The sequence below is a fragment of the Aethalodelphis obliquidens genome, unplaced genomic scaffold (assembly GCF_003676395.1).
Source record: "Aethalodelphis obliquidens isolate GAN/ISIS:26980383/991018 unplaced genomic scaffold, ASM367639v1 scaffold34, whole genome shotgun sequence".
In the NCBI taxonomy this organism is placed as follows: Eukaryota; Metazoa; Chordata; class Mammalia; order Artiodactyla; family Delphinidae; genus Aethalodelphis; species Aethalodelphis obliquidens.
In genome coordinates, this window is record NW_020837978.1 from 9,793,958 (window position 1) to 9,820,614 (window position 26,657).

The window sequence follows — 26,657 nt, forward strand, 5'->3', positions numbered from 1 at the left end:
TCACTTCACAAGTCTTAGTGCATATTGTAATGCTTCCCTCAGTGAATTAGACCATCTTATTTTCCGAGAGAGAAATAATTTGCATGTCACACATTTGCACACCTGCAATACCCACTTAGAAGCTCCCTGTAGCGGGCTACTGACAGCTACCCCGCACGCTCAGTTATGTTTCGTGTATAACCGAAGTTCTCCCACTTGGAAAAAGGGCCAATCTGCATTTCTTGCCAGTGTTACATTATCCTAGTACCTGTTCCTGCACCTGCTCTGTACGAACACAATTGTGATTCTGTCCTAATGGCCAGTTATCATTAGCTGATCATGAGCTTTTGTTAAACAGCCCTGAGGTGCCCAACACACTGTTGATACCATCCCGCCCTAAAAGGATAACAGTGAGTATTAGCTGCTGTCTGTTTTAAAGATGGAAAGAGCACAAATCTGCCAATAGAGATGATAGGTAAGAACCTGTGTGTCCTGTTTTTACCCCTGTTCTCTTTACTACCAGCAGCTAAGCTCTGCGTGGCAGGCAAGGTTTCTGTGTCCTGTGCCTGCCGTCTCATACCCTTTCTTGGTTGGGTTTCATGATGCCATGTGCATCTGCCCTAAAATAGTGTTGAGGGTCCTCTGAAGAAAAACTACCTAGCAGTTCTCTGTGTGTCAGCGGGATGGTTGGAAAAGGAAAGGTGTGTTTGGCTGTTACACATATTTTGTATCAGATTTCTACTTGGCAGAATGCTAATTGTGTAACCTGGGGAATTTATTTCACGGTATTGAAATTCTGTTTCATGAAGCATAAAATGGAAATGATGGTTCCATCTTACAGTGTTGGTGTGATGATTAAATGAGGTGATCTATAATATACAAATGCATCCCCACACATCCACACACACATTTGTCATTGATGTATTAGTCTTGATAGGCTAGATTAATCTTCAGTAAAAACAACTCCAAAATTTCAGTGGCTTAAAGCAACACAAGTTCATTTTGCATACTACATGTCCCTTGCCTGTCAGCAGGCAGGCTCGTTTCACTCCATGACCCAAAAGGTAGCAGCAGCCATCGCCTTGAACTTCAGCTCATCACACGTAGGTCAGAACTGGTCACCTGGTTCCACCCACCCCCAAGGGGATCTAGATGTACAGACTACAATCCAACCACGTACCTGAAGCCTGAAGATAGTAAATCAGAAATATCTGGAGGACAGTCTTAATGCCTACAACATTTATCTTACAAAAATGAGATAGTATTGTAGTCAGTTCTCTGGACATTAATTTTCTTATTAACAATGCATTGTGGAAATCCTTCCAAGCCAACTTGTTCAAATATAACTCATTATTTTTAGTGGCATCATGCTATAAACATACTATAATCTATGCAGCCATTTCTTTATTGGTGGACTTTGTTTTATCCATTGCAATATAAACACACCTATGTTATATTTATAACATCTTTACACTCTGGGGCTTTTCTTTCTATAAGCTAAATATCCAGAAGGATCTAAATCTGCCAAAATTAACCTGGTTCAGAAAGGAAAGCATAAGGCTATGTGTATAAGCCTGTAAGTCTCCGTTTAAATGGGATTTGTCATTTGCGGCAAAATGTAAAGAAACTAAATAGTTCAGAACAACAGACCCCTCGCTTAACTAAACTTCAACAATCCACAACCTGTACCTATCTATCCTCTCTTTTACCCTGGGAATAAGCAGAAATATCCGATCCCAAATTTTAAAATTTAGACTAAGAGCCTTCTTTGGACACTGGCAATGCAGCCTTTAAAGATGCTTGACTTGAACAAGACTTTGCAGAAAATGTCCTGCCTTCTTTGGTCAGTCACAGAAATTCTGTTCACTCTGAAGGCATGGCCCATTATGGAGAAGGTCCTCTTATTTGGACTAAAGAACTGGACCACTCCAGTCCTCTTCCCACCCACGGCAATGCAGAAAAAGAAAGAAACATTCCAAAATGACACTGTAATCAAGAAACTACAGGAGTTCACTCTGATGATTTCCCCTTGATCACCTCTTTTTCCACCTGTTTTGTGTAACTGCTTCCAATCTCCCCTTCTCATTAGGTTGCTATCTGCTAAGTATTTGCCGAACAATTTGCACAGAACAATCCCTTAGTAAGCATAATTATCACAAACCTAGAAGGAAAATTGCTTTCTATTCAGAGTTTTAGGAGAAAAATAGAAAAAACAAATCCTTAGCTAAAATTAAAAAAAACACACGCACACCAAAAAACTGCTCACATCATTTAGATGTCTTTATATTTTTAAGAGCTTAAGTTCTAAAAACAGAGATATGAAATTGTTTCTTCAAACCTACTGTCCACTGACCTCTTCCTGGCTCTTATACCAAAAACCCATCAGGTTGGATTAAGAAATAATAAGGGAAAAGCTTGGGCCAAAAGCACTTTTGCTATAGGCTCTTAAACACAGTTTAAAGAAAAACATTGGGGTAGAAAGCCTTCTTTTAGGAGAATCAAGGCTTGCCAATTGTACAGATGGTTTCTAACCTCTTTCTGCAGGAGTGATATACAAAATATTTAATAACTAGACTTGGCAAGAGTCAAAGAGACTATTAGAAAAAGATATCAGCCACAAACAATCCATACAGCTGTACCAGTGCACAAGGGCTGAATATGAGCTCTACTTATACATCACTGAATTGCCTGAAGAATTTTTACCAGTCTCCCACAGCAAGCTCTGATCACGTCTCCTTGCTCAGAATATAAATGCCGTATACTAAATGTAAAAAAGCCTGGAAGCTATATGCCCGTCTTAAATGACAGTCTACTTCCGTTCCATTTCATACTTCCATTCCAGCATCAGCAAAAATAGAAACAAAACACTAAAACAAAAACAACACGCACACACACACACACACACACACACAGACGTAGCAGTAATGTTGCACAATTCTGTGTTCGTGATCCATTTGGAAGTAATTTTTAAAGCTGTTCTTAAATTTGTACTTCGTAGATTAGCTTACAGTTCTGGCTTTAACATAGTACACATTTAGATCAAACTTAGAAAAGAATAGATGCTATTCCTCTGTGAGAAATAGAATAGATGCTCTTCTTATATGAGTTAATAATCAGGGAGTGTGTTAGTTCTCTAGGACTGCGGTAACAAACTGCCGCAAAGTTGGTGGCTTAAAGCAACAGGCATTTATCTTCTCGCAGTTCTGGAGACCAGTTCTGTCTCTCCTCTGTGTGTCTTTAATAAGGACGCTTGCCATTGGGTTTAGGGTCCACCCAGACGATCCAGGAAGATCTCCTTACCATGAGATCCTTAACTAAATTACATCTGCAAAGAACCTTTTTTCCAAATAAAGTCATATTCATGGATTCCAGGGATTTGACATGGACATATCTTTGGGGGGCCACCATTCAACCCACTGTAGGGAAGATAGGAACAAGAAAGGAGATGGACAGATGGACAGAAGCAGGAAGAAAATTTATCAGATAGCTTGAGTTTAAATCAAAGAAAAAAAATTAAGGAAGAAAAGAAATGTTGAATCTTTTCTTCCATCAGATGTGTATAGTGATATTCTTCTAAGTACATCTCTCTTTGAGTGGTTCCGCTGCTTTGTCTTGTATTGACACTTTTGTATTTTGATGCTTTTTCATAAGAGTTAAAGCGCTATATGAGCATTTCCAAATTTCTGCGCTTAACTTTGATTCTGACTTCCTTTGAGCCTAGTAACTGTTGAGCATTAAAAGTAGGATGGAGCACAGACAAGCAGATAAGCGGAACAACATCTCAGTCTGCAGTTGCCTTCCCATCCTCGTAACGGTGGCGTCTTCTGGAGAGCTCAGTTTTCACCCCCTGCCTTGCTGAGTGTAACTCTCCTGCCAGACTAATGACCATCCTTGACTATCCCCTTCCCCACTACGAACTCCTTCTAGCCAATGAGCTTGTCTTCACCCCACTGCCACCACCACTCCCACCATTTTGACCGCAACTGGTGCTGATGAACTTTCCTGGGGAAATTCTCCTTCATCAACTCCATCTCGTCCACATTAAATCACTGCAGAACTCCCTTTACACACGCTCACACTCAGATAGTAACTGTACTTTCCTCCATGGCTGCTCCTAATTATAAGTTTACACACATGTGTTCAGTTGGGTGTGTTGTGTTATATGTCCTTTCATTGAGTGCGTCCTCTCTCCTCTTAAATTTTAAGCTCTGCAAGATCAGGGGTCCTATCTGCTACTTTCTTCAGAATCAAAAAATGTGCTCCACTGGTAGGCAATTCATACTATTACCCGGCTTGATTCCTAGCAGGTGCTTGTCAAACCTTAATGTGCCTCTGAATCACCAGGATGATCTGTTAAAATGCAGATTCTGGGGTAGAGCCTGAGAGGCTGAGTTTCTTCTATCCCATGTAGATCATCTGGGTAAAACAGCACATGCAAGTTACACAGGCTCTGTGTTGAGAACCCCTGAGGTAGGTGATAGAAACGCTCTGGACTGTCTTTCCCTTCAATGTTTCCCTCCTTTCTCTTAAAAGTCAAAAAAAAAATGCCACAATACCATCTATATTTTCCAAGAATGCCATAGGATGACCGTTTATTTTCTCCCACTGTCAATGCAGGGAGACGATTATCAAAGGCAGCAATAGAGCTGAGCCGTAATTACAAGGATCATAATTAAACACAGGTTTGTCTTATGGGATGCGACAAACACAGACTCTGTGTGACATGTCTTGGCATCGAGAGCTATAGGGACATTAGGGTAATGGGTGGCAGGAGGCACTGAGGCAGCATTCAGGGTACGGAGCAGGATCAAGAAAAAAAAATGTCAAGTGTGTGCACACCTGTTCTGCCTGCTGCGGGTCAGAGGAAAGGGGGTGCTGGCAGCCACCAGACACAGGCATCTTCTTCCAAACTGCAGTCAGCACTAAGGTATAGTCCCCTCTCCACCCACTTTCTGTTGTAACAATAGAAGACTGGGCTCCTCAGCTTTCTAATTCAGGCCGAGACACTACCATTCATACCTTCTAAGAGGAGCAGGGTCTTATAGAACTTGCAGCGCTGATGGAAATGTCCTACCACCTGGCCCGCCTAATACAGTAGCCACTGCGTACATGTGACTATTGGGCACTTGAAGTGTGCCAGTGCAACTGAGGCACTGAGATTGAATCTCATTTAATTTTAATTTATTAAAGTGTACATATCCACATGAGGCTAGTGGATACCATTGCTGGCCAGCATAGTTAGAAGCTGCAGATTCAGGGAAGACTGTTGAGGAAGATGAACCACCGAACAAGGGGACAGCTCTCTGAGGGTCACCTTAGGCCACTACACACCAAACCCGAATAAAGAGCCCCCGAGCTGCAGGGCATCACCATCAATATTTGAGACTAAGCTGGTGGTCGTGTCAGTATTCTCTCTACTACATCATAACTTGGCCAGTTAAGACAGAGACACCTGAGCTCTCAGGCGTGGTTTAGTATTCAGCAAGCGAATAAGACTGCTTTGGGCTCCGTTGTTTTAATAAGACCCTGCAGGGTTTCTGCAGGTCTGTTGTTCTCATCTGTGGGCAGAGAGGTGGGAAAGGCATGCAATTTTAAAAACCTCGTTTAAGAAAAAGATGTATATATATTTTTTCTTTTCAGAAGGTAGTTAAGAGGTGATACAATTTGGGAGAGGGATCTAGGATTTGAAAAAGAGAATAAGAAATATTTGCCCAAAACACAATGCAATAAATTCCCTCATACACTTCTCCAGCAGAGCAAGTGCGTCCTTGGCCACCTCTAAGATGAGGCTTATAATCAGGCAGGGACCAACTGATGTGAATGTGACATGAGAAAAAACAGATTTATCTGTGGCTGCTTTGGCTGGTAATCCAGGCGAGAAGGGAGGGGTCCCTGAAGGCCCCGCTGGGCACAGGGAGAGACTGGGTTGTGATGTAATTAAAGGCAGCAGAACTCTAACCCTAGGATCCCCTGACATCTCCTTCTAGAGCAGGCCATGGCAGCTGGACACCTGGTGTTCCTAACTACAAGATGCAAATGAAGCTTGGAATGTGCTGATTTGGGCAGAATGCTTTGCAGATGAGAAGTAATGTAAATGACGGGGTGGGAGAATTGTGGTGATCAGAGCATATTATAACACAGTAATTTAATACCCCCAGTGGGTGGTTGACTCACTTCTCTACGAGGTGAGTTGTATGTGTAGAATTTGCCCAGTGGGAGGAGAGAGTAGCAATGACCTGCCTTTTGTGGTAGTGGAAGACACAGGGTATTATGAAATTCACTTTGGAGAAGTTTCTGGAAACAATTGGTGGTGATATCTCATCCTTTAACTGACACTGTTTCAATGTCTGGAAAGGAGGACAAGGGTTCACAGGGAATGGGGCGTGGAGGGAATAACAGGCACACCTGGCTGTAAACACCTGTTTCCCCACTTAGGCTTTGCATCAAGATCACCTGGGGAGCTTGTTAAAACTACAGGTTCCTGAGCCCTGCACTGACCTACTAAGCCAGGATCTCAGGCCTTGAGGCCTCCAAAGTCTCTTTTTAAAATAAGCACACAAGGTGATTGTGCTACGAGGATTCTCTAAGCCTTAGCTCTCCAAAAAGTGATGTAGGATTCACAATACCGGAGTCAGGATTAATTGTGTAAATGTAGCGTCATTTAAAAAAAAAAAACAAAACAGGAAACGTGCAGATCAAACAAAGGCTCGATAACTTGTAGCTGTTATTATTATTGAGCCATGGGTTTGCCTTAAGACTGTTCTTTCTTTAGAGCTTTCAATTGATGCCATTTGCCTTGCTAAGCCTTATTCACGGTGTTAAGACAGCGGGGAATCTTCAGCCAAATTAGCTGGGATCGCAAAGTTGCAAGTTGTCGTTCCTGAGGATTGACGAAAGCAGCCTTTTCTGTCCCTTTTCGCTCTAAGTTTTAATGATACTGGTGTAAGGCCGCCCTTCAGGTCGGGGAATCTCTATTGAACGTGAAAACATCAATTGTGTTGTAACAGGTTGTCGGCTCCAGTGAAAGTCAAGGGCTGTGGGTTGGACCCACCCGAGAATGGTAATCTGTGCTGGTCCCAGAGAGGCGCTTGCACCCCGAGGGCTCCCAGCGTAGCAGCCTTCTGTGTGGTGTATCTTGCTTTCGTTTGGCAGCGGGAGGCTCGAGGAAAAGGGGGAGGGGAGGCTAGCGTTCTGCCCTGCAGCTCGAAGAGAGCGAAGGTAGCTGCAAACCCGTCAGGCTCAGGTCGCTGGCGCTGAGACTTACGGAGGGTGGGGCTGCCGGTGGAGGATGCGTGCGTGAGACCACGGGGGAGGCGGGAGTGGAGCATCCCAGGTGGGACCGCTGAGTGCCTTCCGGAAACCCTACTCGGGCCTCGGGATCCGGATTGGCTCGGGCAGGGAGGTCGGCGAGGTCAAGCCCCTTTCGGCGCCTTCTTCTGACCCGCCCCGCCGCGGTCGCGCCGCTGTAGAGACGCGGGTGCGGGGCGTGGCAGGGGCATGCTGGCCAGGCGGCGGGGCACGAGTGGCAGCGCGCGGGGGCCGGAGCAGCGTCCGGCCCGGGACGCCCGGGGGCCGGATGGCGGAGCCCACGCGCACCGCGGAGCCGGGGAGGTTTGCGCTCCGCTCGCCGCGCTGCAGGGAGGGCGCGGTGCCAGGCGCGAGCTCCCAGAAACCCAAAAAGAAAGCTTTTTATTTGCTGAGTTTGAAGCCCCTGAAGGAGCCCGCCCCCAACGACAACAACAACAACGTGTCCTTTGTGATCCATTGTCAACTAGGCAAGGAGATCAAACACATTTGCAGCAACTGCAGTCGTGGGGAGGACGCCCGGGACGGTGAGTGCCGGGGCGCGTCGGGGCGGCGGCGAGCGCGGGAGGCGGCTGTGCCGGTCCCCGGTTTGGGGGCGCCGCCGGCGTCTCTGCCCCGAGAACTGCGGGGACATCCGCCTTCTATCCAGGCGTGACGCCCGCCCGTCCGGCACTTTGCAGAGTGCCGCCCGGAGCCAAACCCGGACCGTATCCGTGCACAGACCTTTGATGGAAATGCTCCCCTACAGGAGGGGTTTGAAACACTTAAAGCGGCAACTCTGGGATTTTTCTCTTGGGGAAGGTGGGGCTTTAGGGGCTTCACAAGGGGCAAGATTATTAGCTTTAAGAAGATGCTTCCGCCAGTTTTCTTAGCTTTCTGGGCTTCTTAGCTGTTCTCCCATTGTTGCGTTAGGATAGGATATAAGCTTTGCTGGGCTGCGTTACAGATGTGGCCTTCGGGTGGATTCACTTTGGAGCGGTGGTTGGGCCTCGGCCACAGCGCCCTGGAGACTAGACTTGTGGAGTTGTTGAATGATGTCCGCTCCGAGTGGAACATGGCCGGGATTTTGGGAGCGCCGCCGCTGGTCCCTCTTGCGCTGGTGCCTAAGGGCCAAAATGTGGGAGGTGGGGGAGGAGCGGCGGCGGCTTCCTCCAGGTGTGCCCTGCGAGCCCAAGAGCCCCCTCCGAACGGTCCGGAGCGGGGCGGTGAAAGGGGGCCGGGCTGCCGGCGGCTCTGGGCAGAAGGCGCCACGGAGGAGGGACCGCGTTGCGCGGACCGGGCAGAAGCCTCCGCAGACGTGGACGCGGCTGTGGGGCGGTGCATTTCCCAGGCGGTTCGAAGCAGCTCAAAGAGCAGACTCCGGAGGGCCACTGGAGGTCTTGGAAAAGTTTTAGGCAGCAGGTTTTGCAGGGAAAGCATTAGCTACTGGCCAGCCTGAAGCTCATCGCCTTCCTTGACACTCTCACCTGCTTAGACAGGCAGATTTTTCCTATCCACCAGGCCGCTTCGCTTGTTGCCTTCGGAAGAACGCGTTATCACTTAGAATTTCTCCGGTTCCTGCTGGCCTCTGAGGTGCAGCGTAATGAAGCGACTGGTTTGGCTAATGTCTTTTCAGAATTAGAGTCCTGCTAGCGTAATTATACTTTTCTTTGATTAAACAGCCAGAGAGGCTGTGCACGATGGTACCAGGCATCCGAGGGGAAAATCGTGCACAAGGAAGGAAGGCACACAAAACACGCTGAGGCAGCTCCGGTTAGGTTTGGGGGAGGATATCTGTTTATGAGAAGCACACACTGACATGTGTTTGGTCCTTTGGTTACTCTATAAGCTGCGGACGCCTAGGGAATATGAATGGATTAATGGGGCGATCTAAAGCCAGACTTTTTACCATTTAATGTAATAGAGCATGAGATGCAGGCTAAAATATTTATTAAATGAGTCACTCTGATGACTGAATTGCTTCCCACATGGGCTACTTCCACAACCTTGGGGGGTTATTTAAATCAGGATCTCTGAACATTGCTACAGTAAGGAAAGGTCTGTATCTACACTCAAGGATGTGTGTTCATGTGTGTAATTATGAACACCATGCTTCCGCTTCCAACATGCCTCATCTCTACCACCTCAAACACTCCAGAATGTCTTACGGGGCTACTTATGGATGTTCACATATTACCTGATAGGACTAAAGCATTTGATTTCAAAGGATTCTTGTTTAGGGGAGACCTCATGTTGTGACACCTAATTTTTGCTGAATTCTACACTTGCTAATCCTGCCTTCCAGTGTGGGGTGTGCTTCGTCAGTCACTGAAATAAAATGAGGTCAGGAGCTTAACCCTGCCAGGGCCCAAAGCAGCACTGCCCACTGTGAAAGGAAAGGAAGTTCACATGAATTTCACTTTCTGCAGAGATTGACCTTGAATGATAGTTTGCCATGAGTGGATGTTCTGTGAGCTAAGCTCTCCAGAAGCTGTTTTCAATTTGAGTCATCTTGTCTGCATGCCAGCTCTTTTAAAGGAAGTGTGTAGTAAAGATTGTAGTAATGCTCACAGATTCGGTAGGGCTCCATAGAGGAGGACGTTACTTGCGGTGGGGTGTACCTGCATTGTGTCCAGCGCCATAAATGTGTTAGGTTTCTCCTCAGCACCACTGAGGTCATTTAGTAGCCATCAAGGACAATACTGCTCCGGCTGGAAAGCCCTCCCTTGAAGTTTTATGCAGGGAAAATTTTATAGAGGCGTTGCTCACTGAGTCTCATTCTTAATTTCCTCATATATAAAATATATTGAAACCTATTTAAAGCATATTTTAATAACTTTCAGCCTGAAGACGATCTATAACTAAAAGTATTTGGCTGATATAGAATAAATTTTAAAAGAAAGAGTATCCCTGGCTCAGTGGACATATGAAAGTTGAAATTACATTTTGGCATTTGCCATTTTACTTCAGAGTAGTTTTTTAAGTTCCGGGTGTCCACTAACTAGTACCAAAGATGCTTTGCTGACCTTAGTTTTAAGTAGAAAATTACTTAAAAAAATTGTAGAACACAGTTCACCATTAATGGCCAAAGACAGTTTGTGTTTGCTTCACCTTTGCCGTTTTGGTTCAATACCGAAGCCTTTTTCAGATGAGGAAACAAGCTTATGTAGCACTTTGGTGTAAAGGCCACAAACAAGTGAAGGGTAGAAAAAACACTGAAATCCTTCTCTGTTCGTCTTTGAAACTAAGGTGCTTTCCAGTGCGCCTCAAGTTGATTATTTTTTTATATGGCACCTATACTGAATGTAGAAAATTAAGTACTGTTTTGTGTGTGTGTGTCTGTGTTATATACATGTGCAGTCTTGATAAAGCAAGGGTTATTAAGCTATAGAACTAGAAGGAACTACGCAATTTCCTAGTACCTTTAATTTTATCTGCCTTACATACTTGATAGAGAGGCTGGCATTGGTAGGAATAGAGAGAGAGAGAAATTTTTAGCTAAATAGATTAGAAGTTATGAACATAATAAAGCTGCAAGAGGGCTTCCCTGGTGGCGCAGTGGTTACGAATCCGCCTGCCAATGCGGGGGACACGGGTTTGAGCCCTGGTCCGGGAAGATCCCACATGCCGTGGAGCAACTAAGTCCGTGCACCACAACTACTGAGCCTGTGCTCTAAAGCCCGGGAGCCACAACTACTGAGCCTGCGTGCAACAGCTACTGAAGCCTGGCTGCCTAGAGCCCGTGCTCCACAACAAGAGAAGCCACCACAATGAGAGGACCACGCACCGCAACGAAGAGTAGCCGCTGCTCGCTGCAACTAGAGAAAGCCTGCACGCAGCAACGAAGATCCAATGCAGCCAAAAATAAATTAATTAATTAAAAAAAAAAAGCTGCAAGAGACATAGCTAAAGTATCACCTAACTTATATTGGAAGTCAATAGGAGAATATGATTTAATTTACAAATAGTTAAAAATCAACTCTAGGGAGAAATCTATTCTAGAAAACAAGGTATTTCTCTATATAATTTCATATATATTTTCTATTCTTATTTGAATTCCTTCTGAGTCTATTAGTAGTGAGGAATTATTGTAGGAATTACAGTGTTATTAATTGTGTATTAAAATGTAATTTCAAGTAATTTTTAATAGAAATGAAACATTTTAAAAACAGTTTTTAGAAATATTTTGAAGCCTCTGTCTTATAGTGGCCTGTTTAAAAAGTAATCGAATGATAGATTTAGAAACAAGACATATATATATATTTTTTAACATCTTTATTGGAGTATAATTGCTTCACGATGTTGTGTTAGTTTCTGCTGTATAACAAAGTGAATCAGCTTTACATATATCCCCATATCTCCTCCCTCTTGCATCTCCCTCCCACCCTCCCTATCCCACCCCTCTAGGTGGTCACAAAGCACTGAGCTGATCTCCCTGTGCTGTGCAGCTGCTTCCCACTAGCTATCTATTTTACATTTGGTAGTGTATATATGTCAGTGCCACTCTCTCACTTGGTCCCAGCTTCTCCTTCTCCCTCCCTGCATCCTCAAGTCCATTCTCTACATCTGCGTCTTTATTCCTGTACTGCCCCTAGGTTCTTCATGACCATTTTTTTTCCTTTTTCTTAGATTCCATGTATATGTGTTAGCATACGGTATTTGTTTTTCTCTTTCTGACTTACTTCACTCTGTATGACAGACTCTAGGTCCATCCACCTCACTACAAATAACTCAATTTCGTTTCTTTTTAGGGCTGAGTAATATTCCATTGTATATATGTGCCACATCTTCTTTATCCATTCATCTGTCGATGGACACTTAGGTTTCTTCCATGTCCAGGCTATTGTAAATAGTGCTGCAATGAACAGTGTGGTACATGTTTCTTCTTGAATTATGATTTTCTCAGGGTATATGCCCAGCAGTGAGATTGCTGTGTCGTGTGCTAGTTCTACTTTTAGTTTTTTAAGGAAACTCCATACTGTTCCCCATAGTGTCTGTATTAATTTACATTCCCACCAGCAGTGCTAGAGGGTTCCCTTTTCTCCACATCCTCTCCAGCATTTATTGTTTGTAGATTTTTTGATGATGGCCATTCTGACAGTGTGAGGTGATACCACATTGTGGTTTTGATTTGCATTTCTCTAACGATTAGTGACGTTGAGCATCCTTTCATGTGTTTGTTGGCAATCTGTATGTCTTCTTTGGAGAAATGTCTACTTAGGTCTTCTGCCCATTTTTGGATTGGGTTGTTTGTTTTTTTGATATTGAGTTGCATAAGCTGCTTGTATATTTTGGAGATTAATCCTTTGTCAGTTGCTTCGTTTGCAAATATTTTCTCCCATTCTGAGGTCTGTCTTTTCGTCTTGTTTATGGTTTCCTTTGCTGTGCAAAAGCTTGTAAGTTTGATTAGGTCCCACTTGTTTCTTTTTGTTTTTATTTCCATTTCTCTAGGAGGTGGGTCAAAAAGGATCTTGTTGTGATTTATGTCATAGAGTGTTCTGCCTATATTTTCCTCTGAGTTTTATAGTGTCTGGCCTTACATTTAGGTCTTTAATCCATTTTGAGTTTATTCTTGTGTATGGTGTTGAAACAAGACATATTGATTGTAGCTGCTACTCAGTGCCTTTTACATGTGATTAATCAATATTTCAAGGTTGTTTTCATTTCACTAAATATGATTTCTATTCTTCAAATATTTGTAGACAAATTCGCTAATCCGTTGACTCACTAGATGCATTTCCAAATTTTGTTTTCGGAGTTTGAAATATTTCGCACGTTATTCTGATGGATTCCAATGTGAACTTTTAGAACAAAAGCAATTTGCCATAATACTTCTCTGTTACTCTGTAGGGTTCATTCCACAAGACAGCTTTTTAGAAAAGAATGCCTTATGAGTTTCTGTGGGTCAAATCCTTCTTTTTGCAGATGAGAAAACAGAGGTGCATAAAGATGAGGTGAGCAGTCCTCCAAAATTCAGCCACCATTTGGTGTCAGGGCTACTCACAGAACTGTTCCTTCATGAAGAAGTTTCTAGTGGTGGTCCAGAGGGGGCTCCTGGAACCTCACTGCCTGTTTTCAAATAATGGCTCCTCCACTTGCTAGCTGGGTGACTTTAGGACACCACGATATTATCTACTGCATGGCGTTGTGAGGATTAAATGAGATAATTAGCACAAAGCACTTAGCATGGTGCCTGGCAAGAGAAAGTGCTGGAGAAATATTAGCTGTGATTACTGTCGTCTGTATTGTTACTGCCAAGTTCAATTTTGTCTTGGATTTTTCCTCCTGCTATTGTGTGCTCTTTGGTCTCTTCCGTAATTAAACATCCCTGGATTGGGTCCGAGATGAACGCACCAATTCTACTCTGTATTTAACAGTGAAAACGTATTTTTAATAAAAGCAAGTAAAAGTGAGGTTGGGGAAGAGCCCCTTCAACATTGTACATGTCAAAAGTATTTTGTTGTGCTGGTTTTAGAATTTTAACAGTCATGACCAGTTCATTCTAGGTAAAAGGGCTCACGTGCGTCTAAATTTACAATGACTAAGCACTTTTTGGTCAGTCGGGTATTCCAGAAAATAGGCAAGGTGAGATCCAGTTGTTTCTCCGGAAGAGGAAAAGTGAACAACTGGATGAAGTATTGTTATTGTTGTACTGTATTGTTCTCCAGAACAATAATTACTGTTACTGTTGTACAATAATTACTGGAGAATTCTATCGACATGGGCCCAATGGACACTGAGAGTAAGAGGGACAGCTAGGGAAGATGTGACCTGAAGCAAGGGGTAGAGGCGGGAAACTGCTTGCATGAAGTCAGGAGAGCTTAGGAAAGGCTCCAACTTGGGCAGGGTGTAAAGGTGGTTTGGAACCCTGAAAAGAAAAGCATGTGCTCAGACAGTAGTGAAGAAGGGCTTAGTGGGGTGTTAGGAAGAGGTGTAAAGAAGGGGGAATTCTAATGAAGGTGGACTCTTAAAATTCTGCTAAAGTATCCACGTACAATCGTCCCTCAGTATCTGTTGGGGATCGGTTTCAGGCACCCTCTGCAGGTACCAAAATCCAGGGATGCTTACGTCCCTTATGTAAAATGGCCAGTACAATGAATACAGTCCGCCCCCCACATCTGTGGGTTTTGCATCTGCGGATACAGAGGGTAGACTGTACTTACACAACTGACCTATTGATTGATTCTCTTATGTTTGCTTATAAAATTAGCAGGTTGTGTGTGCAGGGCCCCCTCAGATACCAAGAGGTACAATAACCAGTTGTTGCCTTTGAAGAATCGACCTTAGAGCAGCAGGAAAGTAAACTGCTAAATTATTGGAGGAAGCCATTAACTGTGTGAGTAAGGTAGGAGGGCTTCCCAGAGGAGGTGATATTTGCACTAGGGCCTAATGGAGGAGTTTTCTCAGATAAATAAGGAAGGGCATTTTGGTAAGAAAAAAAAAAAAGCAAATGGTTTAAATTGCAAAAGAGCATAGCTTGCCCAGAAAAGGGGAGAAGTTCAGCAGGTAGAATTGGTGGAACGTAGGGAAAAATGACATGAGGTAGTCTAGAAACATATGTAGGGGCAATTCTTCATTTTTTTTCCGATGATATATTTCTGCAGCAATTTTATGTGCCAGGTTAAGCATTGGGAATATAAAAATCAGTAAGATAGCATGGTCTTTGTGCTCAAAGATCTTAAATGTAGCACAGGGACATAGGTAGACCGATACATGCACAGTTTTAGAAGTGTTTGAGAGTCCGCCTGCTGATGCAGGGGACGCGGGTTCGTGCCCCGGTCCGGGAAGATCAGCCATGGCCACTGAGCCTGCGCGTCCGGAGCCTGTGCTCCGCCACGGGAGAGGCCACAACAGTGAGAGGCCCGCGTACCGCCAAAAAAAAAAAAAAAAAAATGTTTGAGAGAGGTAGGTGTGTGTGTTTTTTTTTTAAATAAATTTATTTATTTATTTGTTTATGGCTGCATTGGGTCTCATTGCTGCGCACGGGCTTTCTCTAGTTGCGGTGAGTGGGGGCTACTCTTCATTGCGGTGCGTGGGCTTCTCATTATGGTGGCTTCTCTTGTAGCAGAGCATGGGCTCTAGGCGAGTGGGCTTCAGTAGTTGTGGCACATGGACTCAGTAGCTGTGGCTCGCGGGCTCTAGAGCACAGGCCCAGTAGTTGTGGCTCATGGGCTTAGTTGCTCCATGGCATGTGGGATCTTCCCGGACCAGGGCTTGATCCTGTGTCCCCTGCACTGGCAGGTGGATTCTTAACCACTGCACCACCAGGGAAGCCCGAGGCAGGTGTTTTGGAGGCAGAAAGTAGAGCGTGTCAGGCCCGACTTGGGCAAGAGGGAAATCAGGAAAATCCTGGTACAGTTTATGAAGGAGTTCATATTTCATTCAGTGAGCACTGTAAAAATATTAATAAACAGAAGTCTCAATTAAGTAGAGTTGGGAGACCGGACGGGAGCTTTCATGCCCTGGGAGGATAGCAGAGCCCAACAGGAAAAAGAAAGTCTCCTCTTCTTGCCTGGCAAGGATTCAGCCAATGAAAAGCCAGGGACTCTTTGTTTACTAAGCCCTCCCAACTTCCTTTTCCCTTCTATAAAAGCATCCTCCTTTCCTTGCTGTTTGGGGACCATCACAGGTTGTAGACTCCCAGTTGCATTTCTCTGCTGATCTGAATAAATCCATCTTTTTGCTGGAGAAGTGACTGGCAGTCTGTCTGTTTTAGGTCAGCTACACTGAAGGTAGCACAGGGATTTTTAAGCAGAGGTAGCATGATTAAATTACCTAAAAGAAAAAAACAACTAAACTTATAAAAAATTATGAAAAACATATACAAAAGTATACAGGAGAGATAATGATCTCTATAGATTCATCAGCTACGTCCCCCCACTCCTATATTATATTGGAGCAAATTTGAGTAGGTTTTTGTGATGGTGTTGCTGGTAGAGCTTAAGCAGGGACCAGACGAGAAAGGGCCTGGGTCCAACACTCATAGCCAAGAAAGGTCATTTCAAGACCTTAAGCGGTAAGTGTCAAAAGACCAAGATTCTGCTATTCTGTTACAGACTCATAAAAAGGCCCAGTAACACTTTAAAACACCAGCAATTCAAAGTCAGTTTGCCATATTTTCAGCATAACTTTGAGCTCATATGTAATTTTGCAAATAATTTCCCCTTCTGCTCTAATATCTTTCTGACTTATAGACATCTATAAATATTCACTCAGTTTAGGAGAAGAAATGTTTAAAATATTTGTAAAATCTATAGCTTCAAATATACCCGTATGTCTAAAGGAAATTTAAAAAGATCAGTAGATAAAATATACACATACAACTGTATTGAGAGGGGAAGGATCAAAACTTGTTTGCTAGCCCCCAGGAGTCATTTCTGTAGTTTGCTTGTTAATCCAAATGGTAAGAACTTTTCGGACGTGAATAGGTGTTTATAGAGTTTGAAGACATGGCTGAAAGGAGGGGGCCTGATGATTTGATTTTTGTGTAGGTTGTAAAATAGGGGTCCAGTTTAATTTCTTTTGCTTGTAGCTGTTCAGTTTTCCATTTATGAAGAGAGTCCTTTCCTCCTTGCACACTCTTGGCTATACTGTGACACATTCTGCTTATCCACTGATCAGTTGATGGTGATTTGTGTTGTTTCCATTTTTTGGCTATTATGAATAATTCTTCTTTGAGCATTTATGCTCAAAGAAGAATTTATACACAAGTTTTAGTGTAGATGTCTGTTTTCATTTCTTTTGGGTATATACCTAGGGGTAGAATTGCTGGATCATCTGGTAACACCGTGTTTAACCATTTGAGGAGCTGCCAGGTTCTTTTTCAAAGTGGCTGCACCATGGTATGTTCCCAACAGCAGTGAAGATAAAGTCCCATTTCCAATGATTTTCATTATCTGTGTTTTGGATTTTTGTCGCCCTGGAGGATTAAGAGAGAGAGTGAGAAGGTTCTGAGTTGATGGTCAAGAAGAGAGCTGATTCAGTCTGTTTAAGAAAACCGATAAGTTTAGAAAACGTAGACACATGACTCTATTTATGTTACCCTTTATAATTTGCACCTATTATTTCCTTGTAATCGTCACATTTCCTTTTAAGGTTGGAAATACTATTGTGACCGTTTTAGGGAGGAGGGAACAGAGGGTCAGTGGTCAGGGCTTCCTCCGTGTCACCTGCTGTTGCTACTGTACCTGGGCCATCCCTCTGCTTCCATCTCTGCAGCCATGGCTGGCTGCTTCTGAGATGTGAACCTCTAAGAAGAGACTACTTGTTTTGGCCAATGAGGTTTAACATCTTAAAGTGATTAATTACATACGAAAGTGATTCTTTCAGGAAAATTCAGGTAAAAAGGAAAACCAAAAGAAAACTGTCAGTTCATTAAAAAGCGCAAGAGGAAATTATATGGCGGAGAGTGCGTTTGGTTAGAATTGGGAAGCCTCAGGGGCCGCTGATACCCTCTATCTGCTCTCAAGACACCTCTGTCCTGAGTTTCTTCCACATGTGAGATATTTCTCTTCCCTGAAGATGTTGCGGTGCCTAAAACCCATCTAGATCAGGGGTTGGTAAGCAGTGATCCCTGAGCCCTCCCTCTGTTTTTGTAGTGGAGAATGTTTTTTTTTTATTTTCGATTACAAACGGCTGACAGAAATCGAAAGAAGAAGAATATTTCATGACACGAGACACTCTCATGAAATTCAGATGTCAGTGTCCATAAATAAAATTTTGTTGGAGCACAGCCATGCGTAATCGTTTGCGTACAGTCTATGGTGGCTTTTGCACCACAGCTGCAGAGTTGAGGGGCTGCAGCAAAGAGCCGCACACCCTCAAATATTTCGTTTCTGGCTTTTATCAGAAAAATTTTGCTGACCCCTGATACATCACAGTTCCTATAATTAGGAGATACCGATACCGACCATTTTAACACCACATCTAATCTTAGGATTGAAAGGGACTCAATCACATCTCAGTGTCATTCACCAGAACTGCAGTTTTAGTCCTTTTCAAACGCTTTAAATGATGTCCTAGTGTACGCAGAGGGACAGATTTAAAATGCAAATCAAGCTAAAAAGAAACGACTCCTCCGAATGGGGTTTGTGGAGATCTTTCCTTTCCCCACTCCTACTCTGACCTTTATGTGGGTTTCAGGCTGGCACATGTGACAAAAGGGGATGGATTTCTAATCCCCACCTAAGAGCTAACCATCCTGACTCTGCTTTTGTTTCGGTGTGAACTTTAGAACAATCGCCTCTGCTATTTGGGCAGATGGAGATTTGCCTCCATAGTAATTATTTTGCAACCCACAAAAGTAATTATAAAATCAAATTATTAGCTTCTAAACAAGCTGTAACCCCAGCAGTGACTCTTGGGAGGGGAACAAAGTTCCTGTTCTTTAATTTTCTTTCTTTTTTTTTTGCGGTACGCGGGCCTCTCACTGTTGTGGCCTCTGCTGTTGCGGAGCACAGGCTCCGGACGCGCAGGCTCAGCGGCCATGGCCCATGGGCCCAGCCGCTCCGCGGCATGTGGGATCTTCCCGGACCGGGGCACGAACCCGTGTCCCCTGCATCGGCAGGCGGACTCCCAACCACTGCGCCACCAGGGAAGCCCTCTAATTTTCATTTTCAGGACTGTCACCTTCTGCTTCCCTTGCCCCCTTACCTCAGTTCTCGAGTTATTTTAAGTCGAGTAGCAGTCTTCAATGAAGCATTAGCTGCTTTTGAGGCAACCATCTTAAAGAGTAGGACTGCTCCAAGGTTATGAGTGGAAAGACAGAGAAGCAAGCAAGAAAAAGGAAAAGCAAAGCCTGATTTGATTCTTCCAGTAATAGGAAATCAACTTTAGAAAAGGAATAACCGCCCACCAGACTCGGTGCCTGGCGGGTTGGAATTATCGGGAGCTGCACTGTAGTGAAGCCTCCAGATGCTGAAGGTGTTCTCAGGAAGAGTTGGCACCGCGATTTCCTGGCACTAAGTGAGGAATGCAATCTGCCGCACAGTTAGCGACCATCCATCACTGATGACTGGGCACATACCAGCACTGCCTATTTCTTGAGAGACTTAGAGTCTGTTTACAGGCAAATGTTTGTCTAACGCGTGCAGCAGATACTGTAGATAATGTTTATATGTTTGGAAACGTACTTGTCTGATGAACCGGGCTGCTCCACATGATGGAAGTGTGTCCAGAAGTAGATCTTGGCTACGGGACCGTGATAGATTTGCTGCATATTCAAGAAACGCCGCTTCCAGGGACTTCCCTGGTGGCGCAGTGGTTAAGAATCTGCCTGCCAGGGCTTCCCTGGTGGCGCAGTGGTTGGGAGTCCGCCTGCCGATGCAGGGGACACGGGTTCGTGCCGCTGACTGGGAAGATCCCACATGCCGCGGAGCGGCTGGGCCCGTGAGCCATGGCCGCTGAGCCTGCGCGTCTGGAGCCTGTGCTCTGCAACGGGAGAGGCCACAACAGTGAGAGGCCCGCGTACCGCAAAAAAAAAAAAAGAATCTGCCTGCCAGTGCAGGGTATACGGGTTCGAGCCCTGGTCCACGAGGATCCCACACGCCGCAGAGCAACTAAGCCCGTGTGCCACAATCACCGCAACGAGAAGCCCCTGCTCGCCACAACTAGAGGAAGCCTGTGTGCAGTAATGAAGACCCACGGCAGCCCAAAATAAATAAAATTAAAAAAAAAAAAAAAAAGAATCGCCCCTCCAAATCTCAGTAACTCACTGATTGATGGGTCCCTTCCCCAGCTCACTAAAAAAGCCAAACAAGCCACCGACAGGAGCTTATCATCCCCCAAATGAACACGCAGTGAACCTTTTTGCTTGCCCAAAGCCCTAATGTTTTCATAGCCAGAATGAATAGTATGCTGCAGTTTCCAACTAGCCATGATATGAATTTTTCAGGCACTATTAAGCAGGCTGTGGTCAGAACGCCACCACCCAAAGTAAAACTGAAGACAAAGGAACAGATTTTAATAAACTCAGCTGAAGGAGCCCTTTGCAGTGGAAGTAGAAATGATGCGCTATTGGACCCCTCCCATCCTTGCCCCGTCTTTGAGGTGGCATCAGGAATGTAAATGCAGATTTCTTGTGGTAAGACAATAGAAGTAGTTTGGAATACTGGTGAGTGTAGTAGTCGTTGGGCTGTGTGCCTAGGTTAATTTTTCAAGTTTTTCTAGAAGGCAGAAGAGGGAATACATAGAAAAAGGAGCATCTATGTTCAAGAAATAAAAGTAAAGACAAGAGACATAACCAAAGACAAGAGTTACTCTTTGGAAGAGGAAACTTATGAGTATCTTGGAAGACCCCCATATATAAACCAGATAAAAGGGGGATTGCTGGTTTAGGCCGGGGGAGGGCCTGCCCTCACAGAGTGCCATAGAGTCCTAGAGCTTTCCAGAACCACAGGTTTAAAGTTCTTTGCTCTACTCCATGTAGATGAGATACGGTGTAGAATGATTAATTACATTTCTACAAGGTAAACATCAGCTCATAACTGGGGACATTATATCCCCAATTTTTATCCTGTGAAGATGATGAACATCTCATAGAGCAGCTTGTTACCTAAATCAGGTATAACCAAATAAGGTGTAGGTTTTTCATGTGTATGTAGACGGTACACCCTAGAATAGAGCTAATTTGGGGGAAAGTGTATATATTGGCTGCAGATTTGCATGACATCACATATAAACGGGTAGTAATATAACATCTTTAGCTTCAAATTATTTCACGAGGAATGTTTAATCTCGTGCCAACATTAATCATCACCTCTTTTAAAAAAGGCAGCTGCTCAACATACAATTGGATCAGGTGTACAGTCCTTTTTGCTTCCTCCTTAACATTGTTGATGGAACATTGTTGAATTCACCACTGGATTTATAAGCAAGTGTTGAGGACCAAACAGGAATGACACTTAGCATTTAAACCATAAGTAGATGGGTCAGTGTGTGTTACTAGCTCAAAGTACGTAATTTGCCATGAATGAAATAACACAAATTTACTTTGAAAATATCATAGCCTAAATTATAGTAAGATTTAACTGGGAGGATTTCCACCATGCTTTTAGAAAGCAAACATAGCTTATTTTTTGTTTTTGTTTTTTTTTTGGCGGTACGCGGGCCTCTCACTGTTGTGGCCTCTCCTATTGCGGAGCGCAGGCTCAGCGGCCATGGCGCACGGGCTTAGTTGCTCCGCGGCGTGTGGGATCTTCCCGGACCGGGGCACGAACCCGCGTCCCCTGCATCGGCAGGCAGACTCTCAACCACTGCGCCACCAGGGAAGCCCCAACATGGCTTATTTTTATTGCACAATCCTAAGAGTGCAATTCCTGGCAATGTTTACCAGAGAGAAGGAATTAGCAGCCTCCAGGGGAGGGTTAGGAAAACAAAGCATCCTCTGGGAATCCGGCCCCTAAGTCTTGGTGCCAGTAACCTTGGTACAAACTGGCCTCAGACAAATTTCAGTCTTGGCCTTTGTTTTCCTTCTTGCGAAAAGGGGTGAAGGAGAGGAGGATCGTGCTTGTTTTTCCAGAGGGTGTTGAGAATATTCAGGAGGCTTCTGGAAAGTTTTCAAGAATAGAAAACACAGGGGGTTTTGTGCTTTTAAATCCGTGGTGCTAGCTTCCACATTCTAAAGGGATGAAGGAACTGGGTTTCCCTTTTCTCCTTGTATTCTCCTCTCTGTTCGTGGTGATGGTTGGTGGAAGGATGGAGGACCGAAAAGGCTTCCTGGCTTGTGGGACTGGGAAAACAATAGTCCCTTTCTCTCAAGGTCAAAGAGCAGAGGGACCCCCTGAGCTAGATGAACAGATGACTCTGCCATCTGCTTCTGCCTGCGTGTGGCCTCCCCCCATGCCCAGCCGAGCCCTTTTCAGACTTGCAGGTCACAGAGCTGTGAGCTCTGAAGAGCAGTCTCCTGAAGCCTATTCCAGAAACCCAAGTACCTTAGCCCATGGCCGGTCCCCCGGCCCAAAAGACGGCGGCTGCCCCGTCAAGCCAGAGCGGGTGGGCTGAGGCCCCTAAGGAAACAGATCCTCTTCAGAATTCAGTCCTCTGCCGTCTGACTAAATCCATAGATATCACAGCATTTTTTTAAGTGTACAAATACGTCCGTGATTTAGGCGTAAAAGATGTTAGAGTGGATTATGGACTAGTTAGGAAGCGGGTGGGAAAATCGGGGTACTTTGTACCTTCACCTTTGCTTTTAATTTACTCCTTTTGCTTCCTTATGGACATGCAGGGTCCTATTTTGATGGGTTCCCCCGACACACAGAAGTTTAAATTAGCCGTATTGCTTGTGGGAAAATAATAATTTTCTGCCTGGCATCTACCTATATTGAGGTCTGTACTCTTAGAACCAGTCCAAGGTAGCAAGGCAAAAAAGTTCTCCCATGCCATTTGGAAATATGGCCTCTGCCCGAATTCCAGGGTCTGTGCCATTCCAACAGAGACCTGCGGAAGCACTGATCTTCCTGCCAAAGACGTCTTACGGTAAAGGAGGCTGTGTCATGCTTCTCTGCTACTGAGCTTCCCAAAGCAGCTCTGATTATAGAGTGAGAAATTTTAAAACTCAAGTTCTGAAGTTCAGCATTGGGAATTGTTGTCAACTTTAATGAGATGTTTTCCAAAATGTGTTCCGTAGAACACGTGCTCCATGGGATGGTAATAGATGGTATGTGAACAATGTCAAGATCAAACTAACTTGGAAAACTGAGCTAAAAAACAAAGTTAAGTAGATTGTTTTAATTTCTGAGCCCTCGGTGTGCCCATGTGCCTAGTGAAACGTCAGGAACAGAGTGTTTATACCTCTTTACCCAAATGTATTTTATCATACACAGTGGTTTTTTTTCGAGGAGTGGGGAGCATCACAGGTGATGAACGCCCTAGAAAAAAATTAATGTATGGCTTCAGAATCCTCCCATAGAAAATACTCCATTGATTGACTCCTTCCCACTTGTGAAAGATACAGAATCACACAGAACGATGAGGTTTGTTCATGAATTCTTCTTTCTGACCAGAAGCTCTTGGCATGAAACTTCATAGTAATTGGGAAGAAATACTTTCACTTTTGCTGAACATGTTTAGTGATTTTTGGTTAAAAGAGTTATGAATGCAAATTATTATACCTTTGTTTCAGTCAATCCAGGAATTAGGTACTTCCTCTATTTCCCTAGTTAGGCGATGTGATAGAACCGTATGGCAGGTCTGGGGTTTCTAGAGACCTGCGATCTCAGTGTGGAATATTTTAGGTCAGTGTTTCTTAGTCTCATGACTGTTGACATTCTGGACTAGATAATTCTTTGTTTGGGGTGGGAAGTGGTATTCTGTGGATTGTAGAACGTTTAGCAGCATCCCTGGCCTCTATCCACTAAGTTCCAGTAGCACCTACTGTCGTAAAATGTACCTGGGATTTGTTCTGATCAGGTATGGTAAGGGGACAGACAGGGAGATAACTGCCTTTGAAAGAACAGTTTATTACAACTCCTAAGGGGAAGGGGCACCCCATCCATGCAGCACCCCCTGGGGAAGTACCAGGGTTGGTCAGGAGGCAGAAGGACTCAGGAGAGAACATAGCCCAGAGTTTTATTGTGTTTTTTGCAGAGAAGGAATGGGTGAATCAAGGTAGGCAGGTTTGAGCAAGTTTCGGATTGGTTAGTTTGAATAATTTTGACTGGCTCGGGGTTGTAAAGGTGGTCTCTAGTTGTTCAGTACCTGGCCCTGGGGTGATTGAGGGCAGAGGAAATACTCACTTGCTGTGTGAGAGTTAGATCCAGGAGATGGTTGGGGGGATAAGCTTTGGATTGCTTGGTTTGCAAAGGAAAGGTGCCCTGGCAGGCAAGTTGTTTACTATCTCTAGGAATTAGCTAGTTCTGGGAGGGGCAACCTCTCCAGGCTCCAGGATGTCAGCGCCTCATCAAGTACAGAAAATATTTTAAAACATGCTTCATACACCCACCTCCCACTTGTGACAACCAAAAATGTCTCCAGACAGTGCCAGATGTCCCCTGGGGGCAAAGTTGCTCCTGGGCTAAGAATCACTGATTACCGGCCAGAGTGGGCAGTGCCAACCATGAGTGGGTTCACCAAAGCGAGAGATCAGTGTGGACTAAATCCCAGGAGGGGGGTTTGTGTGAAGGGGCTGATGTAGATTGGCGGAAGTCAGGAAGGAAGAGATCCTAAGTGGAAGGGTTCACAAGAACAGGAGCCAGGAGGGGGGAGGAAGCGTAAGTGTATCATTGTTAGATAATAACAACAATACTGTCTTAGTCACTTGCCCAATGCCAAGCCCTGTGTCAGTGATGGGAAATATGGGCTTAATCTTCCCAAGAGCCCCATGAGATAGGTACTATTTATTTCAGCTTGGCAGAAAAGAAAACTGAGCCTCCGAGGGATTAAGCAACACGCTGGTCTCACCGGTAATAAGTGCTGGGGTTAGGATTTGAAATCAGGTCTCTTTTTAATACAAGGTAAAGTTAAAAGATATTAAATTATAGGCAGAAGTGCCTGGACTTAAAGCGATGTGCTACACCAAGTGATGGTAGGTTCTTCAGCAGAGGAGGGATAACGTGCAAAGCGTATTTTGGTTCAGCTCGTGGCATCAGCTCTGCAGCAGGCACCAGGAATTGGTTGCGGGTGGGCTGAGGCAGGGTGGTGCCGAGAAGGATCAAAGCCGTAGAGCTGTGATCAGTGCTTAGCCAAGGGTAGTGGCAATAGGATTGGAGCAGCAAGGGGTGTCAGAGATGTTTCTTGACAATAGGAACTAAAGGCTGAAGAGATGAAGAAGGGAAGAAGAACGGTGGGCCTCTCCCATCCCCTTCTCCCCAGTGGGAAGGGTGCAGGTGTAACAGAAAGGCAGGCTGGGATCTCAGGAACAGGGTAGAATATGGGCTCACTTCAAGATTTTGGTTTTAGTTCATTTCTGTGCCTCGTTTTTACTTTTCATAGTAGTGTACACTTGTTCTACTTTCTGAGTTGGGCACTGCTCTTTGTACTTTCCATATGTGAACGCACTTATTCCTCACGATGACCTCTGCATGCAGTCTCCATTTGGCACATGAGGAAGCCAAGGCTCAGAAGGGTTTAACAGCTCGCCCCAAATCTGGCTCCAGAGTCTTGCCCTGTAAGTTCTCAGCTTTGCAGCTCCTGGAGCACGTTATTAATGCCCAGCTGCTAGGCATTTTGGCAATGTTATCTCCTATCATCACTGGGTACACTTACGTACTTCTTGGTTTTCCCAACTACAGAATGAAGGGGCTGAGCTTGTAAATCCCTTTTAGCTCTGTCGTTCCATGTCTGAATAATAGTTCTGCTTATTAAACAAGTCAGACCGAATTCTGTTATTTATTATAATGGAGACCTTTTTCTTAAAAAGAAATGTCTTCCTTTTCAAAAGTCTTCCTTTTGAGGCCTTGGTTGGCCCAGGAAGAGATACCCCTTCCCTGGAATCCCAGGCCTCTGAGCATAGTTCATGGAAAGCCATTCTGCTTTCTGTGCACCTGCTTCTCGTACTCACCTGTGAGCTCCTTGAAGGCAAGATGGTGTTTTATTCATTTTTGTATTCCTGGCTCATAACGTGTTCCCAGTAGAAGATCAGTAATTTTGTGTTTTGTTTTTGCTTTTTAACGATTTCAGACCAAGGAAATCAGATTTCATACATTGCACTTGGTGTATAATGTTACCATGATTCAAGTAAACTCTTTCCTGAAGAAAAGAATAGTATTAGCCCTCAGGATGGCTACAAAAATAGATGACACAGGAGGTCACATTGAGGGGAAAGGAAGCTTCTTACCTGGGAAGTAGAAAGCAAAGGGCTTCAATGTCTAATAGTATGAGCACAAGCGTCGAGTTGATGTTACTTACTATTGAAGAGTTTAGACAGTGTCAGCAAATGTCTTCTGTAAAGGGCCAGGCAGTAAACGTTTTAGGCTTTCACTGTAAGATATCCGTGGCAGCTCTGCTGTTGTAGCCCAAAAGCAGCCACAGGCAATAAAGAAATGAAAGAGTGTGACTGTGTTCCAAGAACATTTTATTTACAAAGACAGGCAGCAAGCTGAATTTAAACCGAGGGTTATAGTTTGCCAGCCCCTGGTGTAGACTCTCAAGTGAGAGAGAGGGTGCAGATCCCAGCTGTGCCACTTGCTAACTGAGTGGTTTTAATTCAGAGTACGCCTCAGTTTCTGCATCTGTAAAATGGTGACTCTTTTTTGAAAAAAATAAAATTTATTTATTTATTTTGGCTGCGTTGGGTCTTCGTTGCTGCGCACAGGCTTTCTCTAGTTGCGGCGAGTGGAGGCTACTCTTGTTTGCGGTGCGCAGGCTTCTCATTGTGGTGGCTTCTCTTATTGCAGAGCATGGGCTCTAGGCGCGCGGGCTCAGTAGTTGTGGCTCATGGGCTCTAGAGCGCAGGC

The 26,657-nt window shown here is 44.5% G+C and overlaps 1 protein-coding gene across 1 annotated transcript in view; it reads left to right on the forward strand.

The window, feature by feature from the left end:
• The first annotated feature begins 7,332 nt into the window (after positions 1-7,332).
• The window catches only part of PHACTR1 (phosphatase and actin regulator 1), a 253,885-nt gene continuing 234,560 nt past the window's right edge, over positions 7,333-26,657 (forward strand). Inside the window, exon 1 of the mRNA XM_027128382.1 lies at positions 7,333-7,811. Within this exon, the coding sequence (XP_026984183.1) occupies positions 7,556-7,811 (256 nt within the window). The 5' untranslated portion in view covers positions 7,333-7,555. The remainder of the gene's footprint in view (positions 7,812-26,657) is intronic.